The sequence below is a fragment of the Electrophorus electricus genome, chromosome 6 (assembly GCF_041902795.1).
Source record: "Electrophorus electricus isolate QZ-2024a chromosome 6, ASM4190279v1, whole genome shotgun sequence".
In the NCBI taxonomy this organism is placed as follows: domain Eukaryota; kingdom Metazoa; phylum Chordata; class Actinopteri; order Gymnotiformes; family Gymnotidae; genus Electrophorus; species Electrophorus electricus.
This window is the reverse complement of record NC_137502.1, coordinates 1,989,690-2,008,353: the sequence shown is the minus strand read 5'-3', so window position 1 is coordinate 2,008,353 and position 18,664 is coordinate 1,989,690. Positions and strand designations below refer to the sequence as shown.

The following is an 18,664-nucleotide window of genomic DNA, read 5'->3' as shown; positions in this document are numbered from 1 at the left end:
AGTAAATATCTTAATATCAATTAATATTATTAAAAGAAATATTCATAACATGATTGTGTCTTACTTTAGGATTACAGTCATAGCATAGACAATTAGTCATTATGTTGTGTGTTCTTGTATTCTACTTCAAAGTTCATTTATGCTCCCGATTAGTTCTGCAAAATCCACAGATGAGTATAATACATGAAACACAACTTTACGAGAAGGGACATCATAGATCCAAACCAGTAACTGCACGTGTTAAACGTGTTCATCATCTATTTCCGCTGGAACAAGATCAGAAAGGAAAGAAAAGCAAAGGAAAGCAATATAGCAGAAGAACTATTTGAATAGAAAAAGAATCTTTATAATATAATCTTCTTGTGCACAACACAAACATGCCAACACGGCTATGCGGCAACATGTCGTGTGTCCGCCGCTGTCCGTCACCGCATTTTTCTGCGCTTGCATCACATATCGCGTGACTTGCTCCTTTAGTAACGTGAGGGAACGGAGCGCCGCGCGAGCGCAGGCGGTGTTGATGACGGTAGGAGGAGATCCGTGCTCTTCCGCGTTTTCCCGTTTTCCTGCGCTGACTTAGCGGAACAAAAGTCGAGTCCGTTCTACGCGTTGGTTGCCCGCCCGCCGTCCGCTCGTCCCGTGCTCCGTCTGCAACAGCCACTGCCGCCTCGTCCACATGCATTGGAGTGTCGGGCCCCGGCATACCGCCTCGAGCCATGTCGGCGAGCAGTGCAGCGGCTCGCGGCGGTGACGGAGCGCCGGGCGGAGAGACTGGTAAGATACCAGTTCTGCTGGTCTGTCAGACCAAACCTCCCAGTTTCGACATGTGCACCGACAGGCTGTGTTCTCCGCTCCGGCAGAGAGGGGAGCTGTCGGTGCTCCTATCCAAACTGGGTCAGTAGTTCAGTGGAGCGAACTGGAGTTGGGCGGAGAACTGGTTCCAGTGCCACAGGTGGGACGCTGGGCTCGAGGCGCCACGGTACCGTTTGCAGGCGTGTTTGCGGATGCATCGCCGGTCCTGAGTTTGTTCTCGGACCTGTGGCCAGGCCTGGCGGTGCAGATGAGGTGACTGGGGGCTGCGCTGAGACGGTCTGCTTTTACACGTTATTCTGTCGAATTTCTGTCTTTACCCCCAAACCACACGCTGTGGCACCATGACTTTAGTAGGGCTTGCATGCTGTGATCATGGCCGGGAGAGCAGACGCCTACTGTCTGAAATCTGAAGAGAAACACGACCCTTTGGGCGATAAGTGACTTTATTTGGATTTACGCACGTTAAATGTTCACGTTCGTCAGAGCAAAATTCCGCGGCCTTATGTTTAATGATAAAAGTTTCTTAAACTCTGCTGTGCAGTAACCTGCGTGCCTACGGTGCTTATGAAGTTTGTGGCGTCGGGGCAAAACCGTTGAAGTTAGACGCATTATCTTGCGTAGATCCGCGTGCAGACGTACCGGTCCGCAGGCTGTGTGTCAGTATGATCACGACTAACTTGTTCTGTCGTGCTAGTTGAATATAGCGTGGTGAATCTGTTGTGTCGGGTTCACGGGTTAAGTGTCTTTTCTTTCGTGTAAATTTGGAAAACTGTAGAAAACTGGTTATTTATGTTCCGGCGCGTACGTGCAAAGTAGAGTGATGTCGATGTCTCGCTGGGAATGTATTTAATTGTTTACAATCTAAACTTTGGCGTCAGAATTTGTTGTTGCTTTGCCGTGCATGAGAGGATCTGGTCCGGTTTTAACGCGCGAGCGCGATCGTGCGCGGTTGTGTAATATCTGGGTCACGCTGGAAAACTCGGGCACAGGCGTTTAGTGGGAAGAACTAGACTTAAGATGTGTAACATCGATTTTATAGGACTTACCTACTAAGTCGTAATATGCATGGCCCACCCCTATAACTCTGACCTAATTAAGGAACGCACTGGTGCTACTGTCATGTGTGTAGGGGTCTAGCCTCGGCGGAAGTCAATATCCTAGTACTCGCAGTGATGAAGGCCTTACAGAGTTGCGAACCTTTGCGTTAGACATTTTAAAGCCGCCTCCAGTTTGAAGATTTTTGCCAACTTCTAACCTTAGAGCAACCTTTGTCATTTCGATGTAAATATAGCCTGATCTTTATCAGATGATTAGAGACCAGTGATGAGAAAAGCAAAATGTAACTGTCTAATCAGTGTTCAGTTAAATACATTTTCACTGATGTTCTTTGCAGACCTCTGTAAAGTAATGGTTTGTTGCTGTGGAGTTCCTGTAAGGGAGTCTGGAAGGGGCTGCACATCTGCTCAGCTTCTGAGCCATCACTGCTGATGTCTGTCTGCTTCATGTTTAACCCTGTTCAGATACAGACAACCTTACTGGCATTCATATTCCAACAGCAACATGGGCTTTTGGAAAGATGTGCATACTGAAAATACAAGTTTGAGGCGTCAGAACCTTACGTTTGTTTCTATCGTCATTGGCTTCTGACTCTTTTAATGTGAGGAATGTACCCATCTCGTGTGTTGACGTGATGCGGTTTTGTTGGGTGTGTATCCTTAATTGAGGCCTTACATATGTCTTATTTTGGTTGACACATTTAAGTTTTAGAACGAATAATGAATGAATGATTCATGGCATGAATATGCCATAATACAGGAAAGCTGTTTTGTTTACCTCCAAATAGTTTTCTCTAGCAGAGAACATCTCTTTTCTTTTTGTTGTACATCATATATTTGAGTCGACTATAATTTAGAATTAGATTAGAATTTAGGATTATAGATTAGATTTTAGGATTATAATTGAACCTATTTGTGTCCAGATCGATAGTGCTGCAAAAGATTGTGCATTATTGAGCATTATTAATTAAAGGCTAAAATGGAAGTTTGTTACAGATTAGACCGTAAAGATGTCTAACCAGAACAGAAATGGTCCGTAAATGTACCTTCTGCTGTCTAATGCTTGTTTCTGAAATGAATGTTGAGGAGGAAAAAAATCTCCATCTTAAATAAGGCATCTTGGTGATTTGTCAGAATTTCTTGAATTTGTTTAGAGTTTGAAGCTCCATCGTTAAGTTCTTAAATCATTGGCACACGTGCATTTAAGCAAGCAGCTTGAGGAAGCAGGAGTGTAATCGTGTCACTGGAACACCACAGTCCTCTGGTATTCTACGCACACTAGTTGGCACTTCGGAAGTCATTAAACAGAAAGCAAAGTTTTTATCCAAAGTAGGCCACCGGAATTGGGGTACATTTCCATGTCTTTGTATCCATCTGCATTTAGTTTCATGTTGGTGCCTTGCTCTCCACAGAGCCGGTGCAGGTGGGCGGGGTGGAAGGAATGACCCACCACGACCCGCAGGTGACAGCGACGAGAAGGTCCTTGTCTGTAAACGCTCCACTGTATTCCTTCTGTATCTGTTTAACGTTGTTTCAATCTGATAAGTCGGATATTTAGGTCTGCTTTTTCTTTAATGCGTGCCTGTCTCTGCAGGCTGGCACATGGGCTCGATGCTGTAAGCACTCCTCTGAGATATGGTGGAGAAAGAATTCCCAGGTGCAAGACGCAGTGGCAAAATTACTACAGAAGATTTTCTAGGTCAAGAGTGCTTGGAAAACATATTATGTCTAATGCCCAACACTGAGATGGGAAATGAGAATGACACTGTACACACTCCCTGTGTCTGACTTGTCTCATTTTGATTGTTTGGAAATGTCATCTTGATTCTACAAGTATCCAGAAGACTTCGGTTTCAGTGCATTAAGACATTTCATTGCTTTGCCAGCTTGGAAGATGTTGAGCTGGTAGAGACACTGGCAACACATGAGTGGTTGATTGAATGCTTTAAACACTTTTTTACATTTTATGTTCCAAAACCTTTACTTTATCACAAATGCAGGTTATTTGAGGTTCTGGAAACTGTTTACAGTCAGGGTCAAATTAACTTGAGCAGAAAATCTGGGTATAGCATAATTATGTATTCAGCAGTCTCTTGTCTGCTGGTTTTGGGATTGGAGGGGCGGCACATAATGTAGTTAGTGGATGGTTTCTGTCTGAACTTGTCAGGCACAGTTCACAAGGCCTACAGACCCAACAAGAAGGACTAGTTTACATCTACTCTTTCATATATAAACTGGCTCCTCCAGCTAATTCAGATGTACTTTGGTTGCACAGCTGATGAAGGACCTCTGTCCGAAACGTCCTGTCCTCTGGAAACGCTGTACTTTACTACAATTTTGAAAATCTCTACATATCCTATAATAGTCCTGGAAAGTATCTGCTCATTGTCTTCACTAACAATTATTAGTGAAAAAATATTAGCTATTAGTGTGAGTAGCATCACTTGAACATGAGTGACAACATTGAAATGCAGTGTGTGTGGGAAGTGTGTGTTCTCATGATCAGTTACTTCAACGTGGTGTTATTGTGGATATTGTCAGCACTTATAATACTGCATGTTTAATGAGAGAGAGACTTGTCTGAGACCAACTATAGAACAACTGTAATCTGTCCCCATTGTTGTGCAAAAAAATTCATCCTGTAGTAGGGGAGTGAATGTTTATTACCATTTTAAAGCTCTCTCTCTCTCTCTCTCTCTGCAGGCACACCAGACATAGTCAGGTTTTTTTAAAATTCAGTTTACAAAAATAATTACTAAGGAGGAACCTGTGTATAATTTTATTTATTATATATTTAAATATAATTATTTAATGTGTTATTTATATTTATATATATTATATATTATATATATTATATATATATAATATTTATTTATTTGTTTGTTTTAATATATAATAAAAAAAACTAATTGTGTGGTTTTCAGCAGCTTTTCTACACTGCAACCTTATTTTATTGATATTGCAGCTGTTCCAAGATATCACCAGACATGTAAAACTGTGTTGTGTCCTTTCCAATGAAAAATACTGTTTATATTTTTGCCTGAAGTTTTAGGACTTCAGTCATAAAACTGGGATAGCGAAGGAGGTCAATCACTGAAAGGTGTGGCAAAAAAAACCACATCATCTTGTCAAGATCAATAATCCTGCTACAGATCTGTAGTCCAGAGCCCAGGATTATGAACCAGGTTGTTGCTGAGCTGTTAATGGCTTTTTAGGTCAGTGGGCCTGTGTGGTGGTTTTAAATATAGGAGCTGAGGCTGTGGTTGATGTCATGGGCGGGGCTGGGATGTTCTGCTCCATCCGCTCACAAACTACATTACACTGGGAAAATGTGTCAGAGTTCAGGGCACTTTTCGCGACACACCAGTTAGAACTACACGGTCAGTGTGGACACACTCACACAGAGGTTAGAACTGCACGGTCAGTGTGGTCACACACAGAGTAGTGAATAACAGTGTGAACTGTAGTAGCTGTACTCCATGTGATGTAATGTCTGATGATTGTTACCCATAGATGTCATAAAAGACTCCTGAAGACCTCTTAAGATCATCCTTTTTATTTTATTTTGTTTTAAGGACCACATTGGCTTTACAACTACCACCATCATGCTTCAAATCTGCTCTGATGAAGTTTCGGGCTGTGTGACTGTTCAGTTTTCTCCTTTATTTTGTGTGGAGTAGAAGACTGATTGAGAATGTGGGCAGTAGGGAAACATGTTTAATTGCGGCTAAACGTAAACAGCCATTTAATGGGAGTTATTCATAAATCATAGATTTCTCCAGTAACAGGTAAGGAAGAAGGAATATAAACCACAAAGACGTGAAACATCCTGCTGTCAGACTAGTCTGGCCTTGGTTTGATAACCGTCCACCAAACACAAAGAGATGGCCTATATTTCACTGCAACGCGTGTGTGAAGTTTATCCAAGCGTAGTGTGTGTTGTTTTTTAGCTATGTGCAGAACTGGGTTTCTACGTAATGTGACGTTTTCTTTGCTAAGCACTTTTTTTTTGCCCCCATGTTGACCTGCAACATGTGAATCGTGTTTTGTTTCTGATCATTTTTCTTCTTTTTGCCGTGTGTTGTATTCTTTTTCACGCTACTGTGCGCCGGCGCTCCTAAACTGTAAGCCGTGGCTTGTTTGCGGTGGTTCGACGATTGTCTTGTGCTAAAATGTGCATGCTTGTTACATCCGATCACGTTTGACACAGCTAAAACGCACAGACGTGACGTGTAAAAGTGGGTTGCCTTCTTTTGTGTTCACACTGGCGCATGGTGGGTTCAGATGTCTTAGCCACGTGCCCAGTGTGACGGGATGAAACACCACGGCTCCTTACTTTAGTATGTATAAAACTGGGTTCTGCTGAGATTTACTGTAACTTGGGACTGAAGGACAATCACAGCTGTCTCGTGACTGATTAAAACATGAATAATTTAAATGTTACATCTAAAATGTTAGATTTAACAGTAAATGGCCTTATTCATCAGAAACATTTCTTTTCATCAAATCTAAGGTCGTCCAAAGATTTATTTTTCACTTATTTCCTGTGTCTGCCTGCCTGCATGTCTGTGTCCCTGTCTCTGTGTTTTTTCAGGGGATGTGTTGGAGGAAGGACTCAAGAGTCACTCTGTCTCTGTTTCCAGTCTGGTGACGCCCAACTCAGCTGCTGGCATGGAGCTGACCAGGAAACGAAAGGGTAGCACAGACAAGTGAGTGTGCGTGCGCGCTTGTGAACATCATGATCAGGATGTCATTTTGTGGGTATAAGTTGCTGGTCTCAGTTTTCTGAATGAAAGCAGTTGTGTGTGGTTCATGTTCTGTATGAATGAACTCCCACTGTTCACTCGGGTTATGTTAATCATCGTACCGCTTGGTTTCCAGGGAAATGAAATCAGCATCAGTGCTGGATGAGGGTATGGAGGGTGAAGAAGAAAGGTACCCCGTCTGTGAGGACATTCACAGTACCTTGTTTTGCACACAATAATTAACATTTTATCAGCCTTTTTTCCCATGATCTTTATTATTTATGTATGTATTTAATATTTTTGCTTTTAGGCCAGAAGGTGAAGACCCGCATGTGAAAATTAAGTGTTTCAGGTACCAGAAACAATTCCACATATATAAGAAAACACAAACACATTGCAGAAAAGCTTTTGAAAAACCTTTAATGTAATCTAATGATCCTCTAATGCTGAACTGAGGGGTGTATAAACGCCCCGTGTACCTGTAGGGAGCCTCACAGCCAGATTGAGAAAAGGCGGCGGGACAAAATGAACAACCTGATTGACGAGCTGTCAGCCATGATCCCCACATGCAGCCCCGTGTCCCGCAAACTCGACAAGCTCACTGTACTGCGCATGGCCGTACAGCACCTTAAATCACTCAGAGGTAGAACATACGCACGCACGCCTCAGACCACTCAAAGCTAGATAACACACACAGAGACCCTCTCACATTGCTCAACAGCAGATAACATGCACGCACACACTCCCACCCACCTCAAATTACTCAGTTATGGATAAAACACACACTCGCCTCCAGTCCCTGAAAAGCAGGTCTCTCTCTCTCTCTCACACAGTTTTCCTAACGACACGTTCCCCTGTTTTGCCAGGTGCAACCAGCACCTTTGCAGAAGCCAGTTACAAGCCTTCATTCCTTCCAGATGATGAACTGAAGCACCTCGTCCTCAGGGTACAGTGACCAGTCCTGACTGCATGTATAAGGGCATCAGGCCTCCCTGAATCTTACCGTCCCTTAGTGCAGATGTAAATTGTATTGGGGCAAGTGGAACTGGCATACGCGGTTGGTTTGAGACACGTAACATTATTTACATTTACGACGTTTAGCAGACGTTCTTATCCAGAGCGACTTACAAAAGTGCTTTGTCATTTCCTCATAGATGCATCCTAGTACAGTAGGTTAGAGTCCAAGATGCCAGTGAACTAGAATACTGTAGAAACACAGGGATCAGTGCTGATGCCTAGAATACGTTTAATTTAGCTGGTGCTAAATATATATAAGCTCTATAACAGACAATCTGGCCATAAACAATAAGTGCCTGAGTCAGTCAGGGTCAGTGGTCATTTAAATATTCCTTAAATAGACGGGTCTGCGTTTGTAGACTCGTTTCTGTCCCGTGGGCGTGACCTGGGTGTTGGCTGTACTGGAACAGGTGTCCCCTCCACCCTTCCGTTCTTTTGCTCTGTACTGATGCTTCTCTCTGCCTTGCCAGGCTGCAGATGGATTCCTCTTTGTGGTTGGCTGTGACCGAGGGAAAATAGTGTTTGTTTCAGAATCTGTTTCCAAGATCCTGAACTACACTCGGGTGAGAGACCCTGACCAGGGACTGTTTTTCACACACAAAATCAAATCTGTTTCGGAGTGTTGAAGGCGGTTTTGTTAGTAGATGTTCTACTGTTAGTAACCTCCAGTCATTCTCATTGGTTTTTCTAACCTTTGCCTTGTGCACATATACAAACAGACCTGAGATCAGTACCTCTTGCTGTTAGCGGGACGGGTGAAGTATACCGAATAGACGTTCACTCTTGCTTGCTGTTTTGCTTCCTAGCCAGAGCTGATCGGTCAGAGTTTGTTTGACTACATTCACCCCAAGGACATCGGAAAAGTGAAGGAGCAGCTCTCAGCCTCTGAACTGTTTCCACGGGAACGCCTTATAGATGCCAAAAGTAAACACCATAAAACTAGAACGCTCTTGTTTTCTTACTTTTCCTGTGTAGCTTTCTTATTGTGAGCGTGTGTGTGTGTAAGTGTTTGTCTGGCGAACAGTAGAGTGAGTACGTTTCTATAAATAAGTTTCCCCTTTCTTCTTTTTAGCATGCACTTGTGCATACATGTCCTCATGTTTGTGTGCATGCGCGTGTGTCTGCGTATGCATGTAGCGGGACTCCAGGTGCAGGCAGACGTTCCTCTCCGAGCCGCCCGTCTCTGTCCGGGAGCTCGACGTTCTTTTTTCTGTAGAATGAAGTACAAGAAAGTGAGCGTGAAGGAGGAACAGGACATGACGCGTGCAGCCTCGTCCTCCAAAAAGAAGGGTAAGACGTACAGCTCAACGCCCCCTGCTGGGCCGGGAGGGCATTTGCTTTAGTGCGCTGTACAGTACAGATACAATGACCAGGGATCAAGCACTTGAATAAATGGCTGCTTTTTAACACATAGCTTGTATAACCATGTAGATGTCATCACGGTCATGTCATTACTGGTGCTCCAGCGTGTCCGTGTGCTGGATGTCTGAAGAACATGTGATGTCCGTGTTCTGCTGGCATGCTTGTCAACGAGTGCTGTCTCGCCATGCTGCTGTAGAGGCGCAGTGCTACTGCACGGTGCACTGCACAGGCTACATGCGCACGTGGCCCACCAGTCAGCTGGGTGCCGAGGGGGAAGCAGAAGGCGAGGATTGCTCCCGCTTCAGCTGCCTGGTCGCCGTGGGCCAAGTGCACCCCTACACTGCCCCTCAGGCCAACGGCGACGTCAGGGTCAAGCCCACGGAGTTCATCACCCGCTGCGCCCTGGATGGCAAATTCACCTTTGTGGATCAACGGTAGGCCTGTTCCATCTGACATGTTTCACAAAAAAGACTGTGATGTCTGATAGATCTGGTTAAAGTTGAATTGCTTGAGTTAAATATAACATACGAGGCAATGTCTTACCTGAAGTGTGTAAATGTTATTTGCAAGGTGAACACACCTCAGCATTTTGTTACATAACTTTCTTGAAAATATTTTTTGGCTTTTCTGTGGAACTTTTGTTGTTGCTGTTGTAAATCCAGTTTCTGCAACTGACACAGTCCCTATAGAGGTTAAAAGAGCATGTTAACAACACCTGTGCTCCCCAGAGCAACCACTATTCTTGGCTACCTGCCTCAAGAGCTGTTGGGCACGTCCTGCTATGAATATTTCCATCAAGACGACTTGCCTCATTTGGCAGACAGACACCGAAGAGGTGAGTGAATTACATGCTGATGGCATTCTATAGTACTGCAGTCATGTGACCTAAACAATAACACGAGTAATCGAAGCTGAAGGCTACACCGACCTCTAACTGGCTAATTAGTTGGTGTAATTTGTATAATGAGCTAGGTCTGCAGACTTTTTCAGTTCTTATTGGCTAATAAATTAGCTTGATGTAATTTGCATGATTCCGACTGTCGGTTCTTATTGTAGCTCTTGGCACCTTAATTTGATGCAGGTCAAACGTTTCTAAGTCCTGTATGTAAATCAGTTGTGTATAACTGAGCTGTAATTGGACAGCACAAGTCCTCAGCTTGAGACCAGACCAGTCAGCTGCTCTGAGGAGTCTCCGTGTTCTTATATTTGATACTTCTCTTTCACTGCAGTGCTGAGAAGTAAAGAGAAAATTGAGACAAACTGCTACAAGTTCAAAACGAAATTTGGCTTTTTTGTCACGTTGCAAAGTCAATGGTTTAGTTTTATAAATCCCTGGACCAAAGACGTCGAGTGCATCGTGTCAACAAACACAGTCAAACCGTAAGTACCAAAGGGTCTTTCTAATGAAGGACATTTCAACACTGATGTGAGGGACATTTCAACACTTCAGTGAAGGACATTTCAACACTGATGTGTAGTCTCACTTCAGTGAAGGTCATTTAAACACTTCAGTGAAGGACATTTCAACACTGATGTGAAGGACATTTCAACACTGATGTGAAGGACATTTCAACACTGATGTGTAGTCTCACTTCAGTGAAGGTCATTTAAACACTGATGTGTAGTCTCACTTCAGTGAAGGACATTTCAACACTGATGTGAAGGACATTTCAACACTGATGTGAAGGACATTTCAACACTGATGTGTAGTCTCACTTCAGTGAAGGTCATTTAAACACTTCAGTGAAGGACATTTCAACACTGATGTGAAGGACATTTCAACACTGATGTGTAGTCTCACTTCAGTGAAGGTCATTTAAACACTTCAGTGAGGGACATTTCAACACTGATGTGAAGGACAGTTCAACACTGATGTGAAGGACAGTTCAACACTGATGTGTAGTCTCAGCTGCTGTTCTTTATCATCTCCGCCTTTGAGACGAGCAGAGAGCTGTCACGTCACCTGTCCTCCCTGAACTCTGATGGTAGCAGGTTACCCTCTGACCTTTACTCTCTGACCTGCTACAGTGGGAAGAGCAATCCAGATGGATCAGATAGTTCAGAACAGCCCACTGATTCCAAGACATCAGATGGTGAGCCTCCTTCTAACTCTTAGTTTAGTTCTGTAGCTCTTGCGTTATTTATTTTAGTTTTCTTTCTGCATCATATCTAATATGTATTTATGCATTTGGTGCATAAAATTGATTTATATTTATAAAGTCAAATGTATTTATATTGTGCTTTTTACAACACGTGTCACAAAGCAGCTTTACGCGTGTTTGGGTCCAGATCCTAAATGAGCAAGGAGAAAACTTCCTGTTTAGGTTGTCATGACAGACCACATTCAGTTGAGTGTAGAGGAGTGAACACGTGTGTACTGTAACCGTCTGTCCAGACGATGCTAAGAAGTCCCCGCCCATCGTCCCAGGTATCTCCAGTGCCTCCGGCACCATGATATACGCTGGGAGCATTGGGACCCAAATCGCCAATGAGCTGCTGGACTTCAGCAGGTAAGACCTCTCGTACCACTTGCTTAGGGAGCTTGGGGGGGTTTTTTGTTTTGTTTTTGAAGTGGTTGAATTTCTCGGCGTGTTTCTGGGCGTGGCTGTAACTGCTATTCTGTTTGGCTGTTCTCAGGATGAACTCCTCCCCTTCCAGTGACAATGCCAGCCCCTTCAGTCTGCTTCAGGACGAGTCTCCGCTGGCTCTTGCGCAAGGCAGCAGTGTGCGTCAGCTTTACCGTGTGTGAGAGACTGCGACTGTGTGCTTCTGTGGCTGGCTGCTTGGTATGGGACTGTGCGGACTAAATCTTTACTGTTCTGTGTGGTTAAGGCGGTGAACGGGGAAGGGTCAGACGTGGACACGGCAGGTAAATCGGGTCCAGAGGACGTGGCACAAGGTGAACCCTTCGCACACAGTGAGACCGTACTGGGTAACTGCTACCGTGCTGCATGCATTCAAACTCCGTCTTAATCAGGCTCTCTTTTAAATGTCCCGTTTGCGTGTCGGCAGAGGGAAGTTCCCAGCTGGACCTGGACGCCGTCCCGGGGCTGGCAAGCCTAAGCAGCGACGAGGCAGCCATGGCCGTCATAATGAGCCTGCTGGAGACAGATGCCAACCTGGGCGAGGCCGTGGCCTTGGACGACATGCGCTGGCCTCTGTGACCGCCACGCGTCCAGCCCATGTTTCTCTTCTTCCCCTTTTGATCGACCTTTTATCTCGTTATGGTCTTTTACAACAACAAACCCCACGTCACAGAAACAAATCGCCCCGATTCTCCTGATCGGAAATATTTCTAATTTGTTTGTGGTTTTTTTTTCCTCCTGGAAAGACAGATGACAACCTCCCTGTCTTCAATGAAAGAAAATTGGATCTCCAAAATATTAAAGGGCACCCAGTCTCTCTCTCTCTCTCTCTCTCTCTCTCTCTCTTCGTTTCTTTCTGGTCCTCGGTTCCACTTCCAGGACGATGGACAGCAGACAGGCAGCTGAGGGCCTTGTACAACAGAGCCAGATTTTTAATTTTTTTTGGTCTGCTGTGAATTTCACTTCAACTCTTGAGGTCTCACCAGTGGACACTTCTTGACATCCTTCTCCTCTGCTGAGGAAAAAAGAGCTTTTAAAGCAAGTACCCATAAAGGACTTTTTTAAAGACTTAAAAGATTTTTTTAAAGTACTTAGGAGGTCTACACTTGAACTCTGAATTAATCTTTTCCAGACAAAACTCTACTGGAAAACTGGATGCTGATGTCTTTAAGGATTGTGAAGGGAAACCCTTTCATCTGTTTGGCTCCAGCTTTTTGTAATGAAGCAGAGATACAGGACGCTGTCCCCGGCTGGGATGATCAGATGACCGGCAGGACTACACCGAGAGATCTGAACCTGCACAGGGGCCTGAACCCCCCCCAAGTCTTTGGTCTCGGAGCCAGTGTGAACACGTTTCTTTTCACCTTCATTAGCCCTTCCAGGTCTCCACGGTGCAGGGAATGAATGCGCTATCCAGATGATCAGTAGGTGCTTCGGTCAGACCCGGGTCAGACCTGAGCCTCTGTCAGATGTAGGGCGGCCCAAGAGCAGCAGAGAGAACTAAAACCGCCAATCAAATAAATGCAGAACTCTCAGGGAGCAACTCCACGCCATCCTGTTCAAATCTTCCCTATTACATGTGGGTCTCTGTTGGTGCCCCAAGGTGGTCTGAAGGTGTTGCACACCGCTCATTCTGCACTCATGTTCTGTACATAACTGTGTTCACAAGATTGTATTTGTCTTAAAAAACATTTGTCGCGAAAACTCAATAGGAAGTGGGGGTTGGGTGAGGAGTAGGCAAATGTCTCAAAATACACTTCAAATAAATGTTCATTACCCAGCACTCTTCAGTAGATGAAAGTGCATTAAAACACCCACATGGTGGAGTTTGACCTCTGACCCTTAGTGCTAGTCTGTCATTTACTCAGTTTTGAGTGATTGGCTCTTAGTAGGATATTCAGAAAGTGAGTGTGTCATGAATGTGCTCAGAGAAGTAGGGTTAAGGTTAGGCATGCACAGTTGGGGAGAACTCTGGTCGGCCCTATGTGGATTAACCCATGGACTACATGCCATATCTGACTAGCAAATTAATCACTTTAATTAGCCAACAGATTTGCAGTTGACTCTGGTTTGATTGAAACATGGAAAGAAGAATTTTTTTTTTTTAAATATTAACAAATATGCTTTCATCTCCCCACTTAAATATTTTGTCATTAAAAAGCAGCATCGCAAAGCTATAACGTTGTTTTTGTAAAGTGTTAAGAGTCTGATGGTATCTCATGATGGCATGCATATGACTCTATAAAGCATACCAAAGTCATTTTTGTCCGAGAAGAAAATTCAGGTTTCTGACTTGAGTGCAAACTAAATGCACGAGAAGTGTGCACATGCTTGTTTGGAACCGAGGGGTGTCCTGAAGGCTCCCCCTCCTCCCTCGGGAGTGTGGCTATGCACACGATCGTCCAGGAGGAGTTAGGTAAGCGTTTTTTTGTTTGTTTTTTTTGATCGGTGTTTTGTTTTAAAGAGATTTTTCAAACTTTTCTCATCGAGGTTAATTCTTTCTCTAGACTACGACTTCACGGTAAGAACGTCCCAGCCCACTTTCAAAGAGTTCACCGTGTTTTCTCCCACAATTGTCAGCCCCCTCGGACATGACTGTGCTTGACCTCGGCCTGCCCTTTCAGTGCCTAACTTTCTGAACACGAGGACTGATGGGAATCTAGGGAGGGCATTTCCTTTAAAACTACTCAGTATTTTATGGGATTGATTGGAGTGCTAGCCAATAAGAAGTCTGGTGTGAGGACCAGCAAGGGTTCTGATTGGTCAGTTAGGTCCTTAAGCAAAAGAACAGCTGCTCTCTTCGCTCGCACAAACGGGCCGTGAGCTGTGACGTATGTGAACTGTGGGGGGAGAAGAAAAATAATCCAACATTTGTTTGTCTTTGAGGGTTTTGGTTTTTTTCCCTTTATTATCCATGTACTGTCTGCATGTCACTGTGTGTGTATGTTTTTATAAGAGTGTCATTTTCTGTGCTGGCACTGTTGAGTACTGTATTTGGGTCAGAACCTCATATCTTACCACCTATGGCTTCAGTTCGAGTCTTCAGACAGCCTAAAAAAACAGCTTGCATAGAATTTGCTATTTCTCTTCTAGTTCCCTGTTCCTATTAGTGACCTTCATGCCTTTTGTGCACTGTTACATTTTTTAATACCGTTTGTTTATTTTGTATAAACATGTTTGCCTTATGAGAACTGAAATGTTGACACCCTGTCCGCCATGTTGTCTCGGAGAATGGAGCTTAACAGCGCTGGACTGGGCATGTTGCAGTTCTCACGGATACTCACTTCCATGAACTGTTCGTGAGGAGGGCGAGATGTGTGAGGGTGTGGGTTGGATGCTCTGGGACGTGGGATGCGCGTCCAGGCCAGGTCCACCAGGAGACACTTCTGCTATTGTCCTCCTCCTCCGTACAAAGCACTTAGATACCGATGCCATTACTGCTGCTGTTAACAGGTTCTGGGTCATGGCAGGGAAACTGTCCGTGTCTGCAGGCTACCCTGATAGAGAAATGCCTAAATAAACACTTGGTTTCATTTCAATTCCGATTGTCTTTCATGTGCGTGAATGTGTTTACAGGCCCTGAGGTCAAAGTTTTACAGACAGCGTTTAAAAAACAATGGGGATGGACATATCTAACCAAAGGAGATATTCATACTTTAAAACAAGGAAACATGAGTCAGACAAGACGCTCGCACAATATGTTGTGATTTCGCTTTCAGGTGGAAATCTGTGCTGCTGGTACTGAACTGTCTCCTTTCTTCTGCGCTAAGACAGGAGCACACAGGTTGGATGGCAGGTCTGAGGGCAGAGCTGGTCTGGTTGGCAACTACAGTCTTAGCCCACACCGGCGAGCAACGTCACGTTACATCTGTCTGTTTCCATCAAGTCACAGCTCTGTCAGTGTCTCGGGGCTTTCGGTAGCTGTGTATGTAAAAACCAAAACGCTTTTTATATATAGGTCACGGTGCTCCCGGAAGGTTGGTGCCCAGCGCCCCAGCGACGTGAAGCTATACGATGGTGCAGTTTCTGCTCCCAGTAATCACTGGTGTTTGTTTTCCTTTTCAGCCATTACACATTCATTATCATTATCACATTACAAATCATAGTCCACACGCTCTTGGAATAATGAAATTCCCCCCCTGCTGTGAGGTTATATTAACTCACAGATCCAGGATGGCCTGTGTCGGAATGATTAAGACTGAACATGGTAAGCTTGGTTCTGGGCTATACATACGTACACGTGTACCTCTACTTGGAAATCGAGGAGGACATCTGATAATGGCACAGGGAGCGCCATTATGCTGCAGGAGTGGAGAAGCTTTCAGGGTGGTTTAGGTGAGATTGGACAGGCTCAGACTCACTATGATACAGAAACATACTGCAGTATTACTAGAATGAACTATCCCTTGCACAATGATTCTGGTCATTCTTCATGTGCTATGTAGCCTCTTGGTTAAATGCACTTTATTAAATGAGTTTATGTGGTTTTACTTCAAGATGATTTATCATGCTAACATCAGGTGAGTGCAAGCACAGTGAGCGTGTGTAAAGGGCTAGCACTGCACTGTAGTCATTTCTCTGTTTTTGGCAGGAAGTTCTTACATGAGTGTCCCAGTGGCCTTGCTGCACTGCATGAGTTTAACCAACACTTCTACAACAGCACATTGGGAAGAGGGTCCACAGAGTATGAAGAGCAAATATTCCACTTTGGACAACAGCGAGGTTAGGCAGGGTTCACATGTGCTTGCCTGGACGCTTGTCCACAGCTCACTGATCAAAAACATCTAGTAAGAACTAACAGAAAATTAACTTTCTAATTATATTATCCTTGCCAGTAATTGCTGAGTTTCGCTAACGTTTTCTAGTAAAGTCCTTGTGTTTAACCTCACACCAAAAACATGGTTTAGTTCAGACCTGCAAAGCAGGAATTACTTTTTTGAAATGGACAATAATGTCTCTGAAAGAGTGTCAGTGACTTGGTGTCCTCCAGGGTGCGATTTTTGGGCCACTCTTATTTACCTTATGCATGCTTCCTCCTGGCAAAACATTACACACTTCTGAACTATCTTATTACACTTATGCATACAGCAATCAGAGAAAATTCAGGAGTCCACTCCTGAAAGATCTAAGGTCCCCTCACCTCATTGCGCCATGAGCACATCAGCAGCTGGATGGGCCAAAATTTTCTGCAGTTGAACAACGATACAAGAGATGATTATATATCAGAACAGCGATAAGAGGCGCCGCCAAGCTGCCTACATGGACATGAAAACCCTGAAATCAAAAGAGCGTGACCTTGGTTGCTAACAGATCCTGATCTCAGTTTTAGTGGTCAGAGGAAGTGAGTTACTAACTCAGCATTTAATGACCTTTAGAACATCAAGTTCAGAGATTTCTTGACAAATCCAGACCTGGAGAAACTCATCTACGCGATTATCTACAACAGGACTGATTATTGTCATGAATTAAAAAAAGGACCTTCAAACAGCTTCAGTTGAGTCAAAATGGAGCTGTTGGAGTTCTCACTGGGAGCAAAAGAAGAGATCACCTTATCCCTGTACACTGGATACCAGTAAACTACACACCTGAGGGTATTCTTACTGGTCTTAATGGCTTAATGGTGTAGGTCCAGAATGTCTGATATGCTGCAGCTTTCTGTGCTGGTCAGAATACTTTAATAATGGCTTTTAGCTGTTTCTAAATCTAAACTAAAAATGTTCTTCTTTGCCTTCACTACAGTTGCCTTGGCCCGCTACATCTTTTCTAGCTCTTCCTTCTGCCCTTGGCTTCTCATGTTCCTTGTTCCTGATGTTATCTCCATTCTGGGTTCTCACATCCATCACTACAATCCTCTTCTGCTGTTTGTCCACCACTACTATGTCTGGGCGGTTAGCTGTTACCATGTTGTCTGTCTGTATCTGGAAGTCCTACAGGATCTTAACATGGTCATTTTCCACCGCCATCAGGGGTGTATCCCACTTAGACCTTGGAACTTCCAGCCCGTACTTGGCACAGATGTTTCTGTACACTATACCAGCAACTTGGATATGGCCTGCTGGCATCTTGCATCCCGCTGATGTGTGCTGGATTGTCTCATGGGCATCTTTGCACAGCCTGTATCTGGGGTCCTGCCTGGTGTGGTAGATCTCAGCCTCTATTAGTGTTGTATAGAGCTTGTTTCTGTGCTGCCATGATCGGTGCCTAGTTGCAGTCTTTCACTCCAGCCTTTTCCAGCCATTGGTAGGAGTTTTCCATATCAACCACTTCCGTTGTCTGCCCATGGTACATACCGTGCAGGGGTTTTCCCTCCCATGATGGTTCCTGTTCCTCCTCATTCCCTTCCTTCTCAGGTTTCTGCTGTCTGAGGTTCTCACTAAGCACTTCATCACTTGGGGCCCTTATCCTGGTGTACTCCTGGATCTTGGTCATTTCATCCTGGATAGTGGCTCCGACGCTCACTAGTCCTCGGTCCCCCTCCTTCCGGTTAGTGTGCGGTCTCATAGTGCTGGATTTGGGATGAATCCCTCCTGGCTTTGGAGGAATTTCCTTGTCTTGATGTCACCTTTCACTTTTAACTTTGACTAGGACGGTATGGTTGCCTTCCATGAGTATGTGACGGCCATTGGCATGCTGATACAAGGCTCGTCGGTGGAGAAGCTCTGCTGGTCTTACAAGCTCTATGACGAGGACAAGGACAGACATCAGAGACGCTGCTGATCACGCAGGTGGGGACCTCACACAATTCATTTGCTTTAAATGGTTCAAGTTTATCTTAATGAATCCATCTATTTTCCCTTTTATCACATAATCTAGTGACAGTTCTTACTTAGCACTGAGTTTTCAGCATGGAGATCTTTATATGGGTGGAGGCTTGCAATAACGTCCACCTCCACTAGAGTGTGACAGAGACTTTATTATTATTATTATTATTATTATTATTATTATTATTATTATTATTATTAGTTGCTTTTATATAGTGCCTTTTTCGTAGATATGGCCAGGTTGACATATCCTATATGAGCAGTGATTCTGGACTAGTAACCAGCAGGTTGCCAGTTCAAGTCTCACCACTGATACGTTGCCACTG

General features: G+C 44.2%; 1 protein-coding gene across 16 annotated transcripts; it reads left to right on the top strand.

The window, feature by feature from the left end:
- The first annotated feature begins 470 nt into the window (after positions 1-470).
- On the top strand, positions 471-15,116 carry bmal2 (basic helix-loop-helix ARNT like 2). Of its 16 annotated transcripts, none has more exons than XR_014124068.1 (18): positions 533-774; positions 6,463-6,577; positions 6,750-6,803; positions 6,924-6,965; positions 7,099-7,256; positions 7,447-7,559; positions 8,101-8,193; positions 8,437-8,554; positions 8,768-8,920; positions 9,189-9,426; positions 9,721-9,827; positions 10,222-10,372; positions 10,940-11,085; positions 11,388-11,502; positions 11,630-11,717; positions 11,825-11,924; positions 12,005-12,615; positions 12,710-15,116. XR_014124068.1 is itself a non-coding variant. In XM_081715570.1 (17 exons), exons 2-17 carry the CDS (start codon positions 6,540-6,542, stop codon positions 12,154-12,156), a joined length of 1,866 nt encoding a protein of 621 aa, XP_081571696.1. In that variant the 5' UTR covers positions 471-526; positions 6,463-6,539; the 3' UTR covers positions 12,157-15,116. The 16 variants fall into 16 exon arrangements, 12 of the variants coding, with proteins under 12 accessions (XP_081571696.1, XP_035381111.1, XP_081571691.1 ...); XR_014124069.1 differs by having other exon boundaries at positions 12,005-13,993; positions 14,085-15,116; XM_081715570.1 differs by lacking the exon at positions 533-774 and adding an exon at positions 471-526 and having other exon boundaries at positions 12,005-15,116.
- The last annotated feature ends 3,548 nt before the right edge of the window (positions 15,117-18,664 follow it).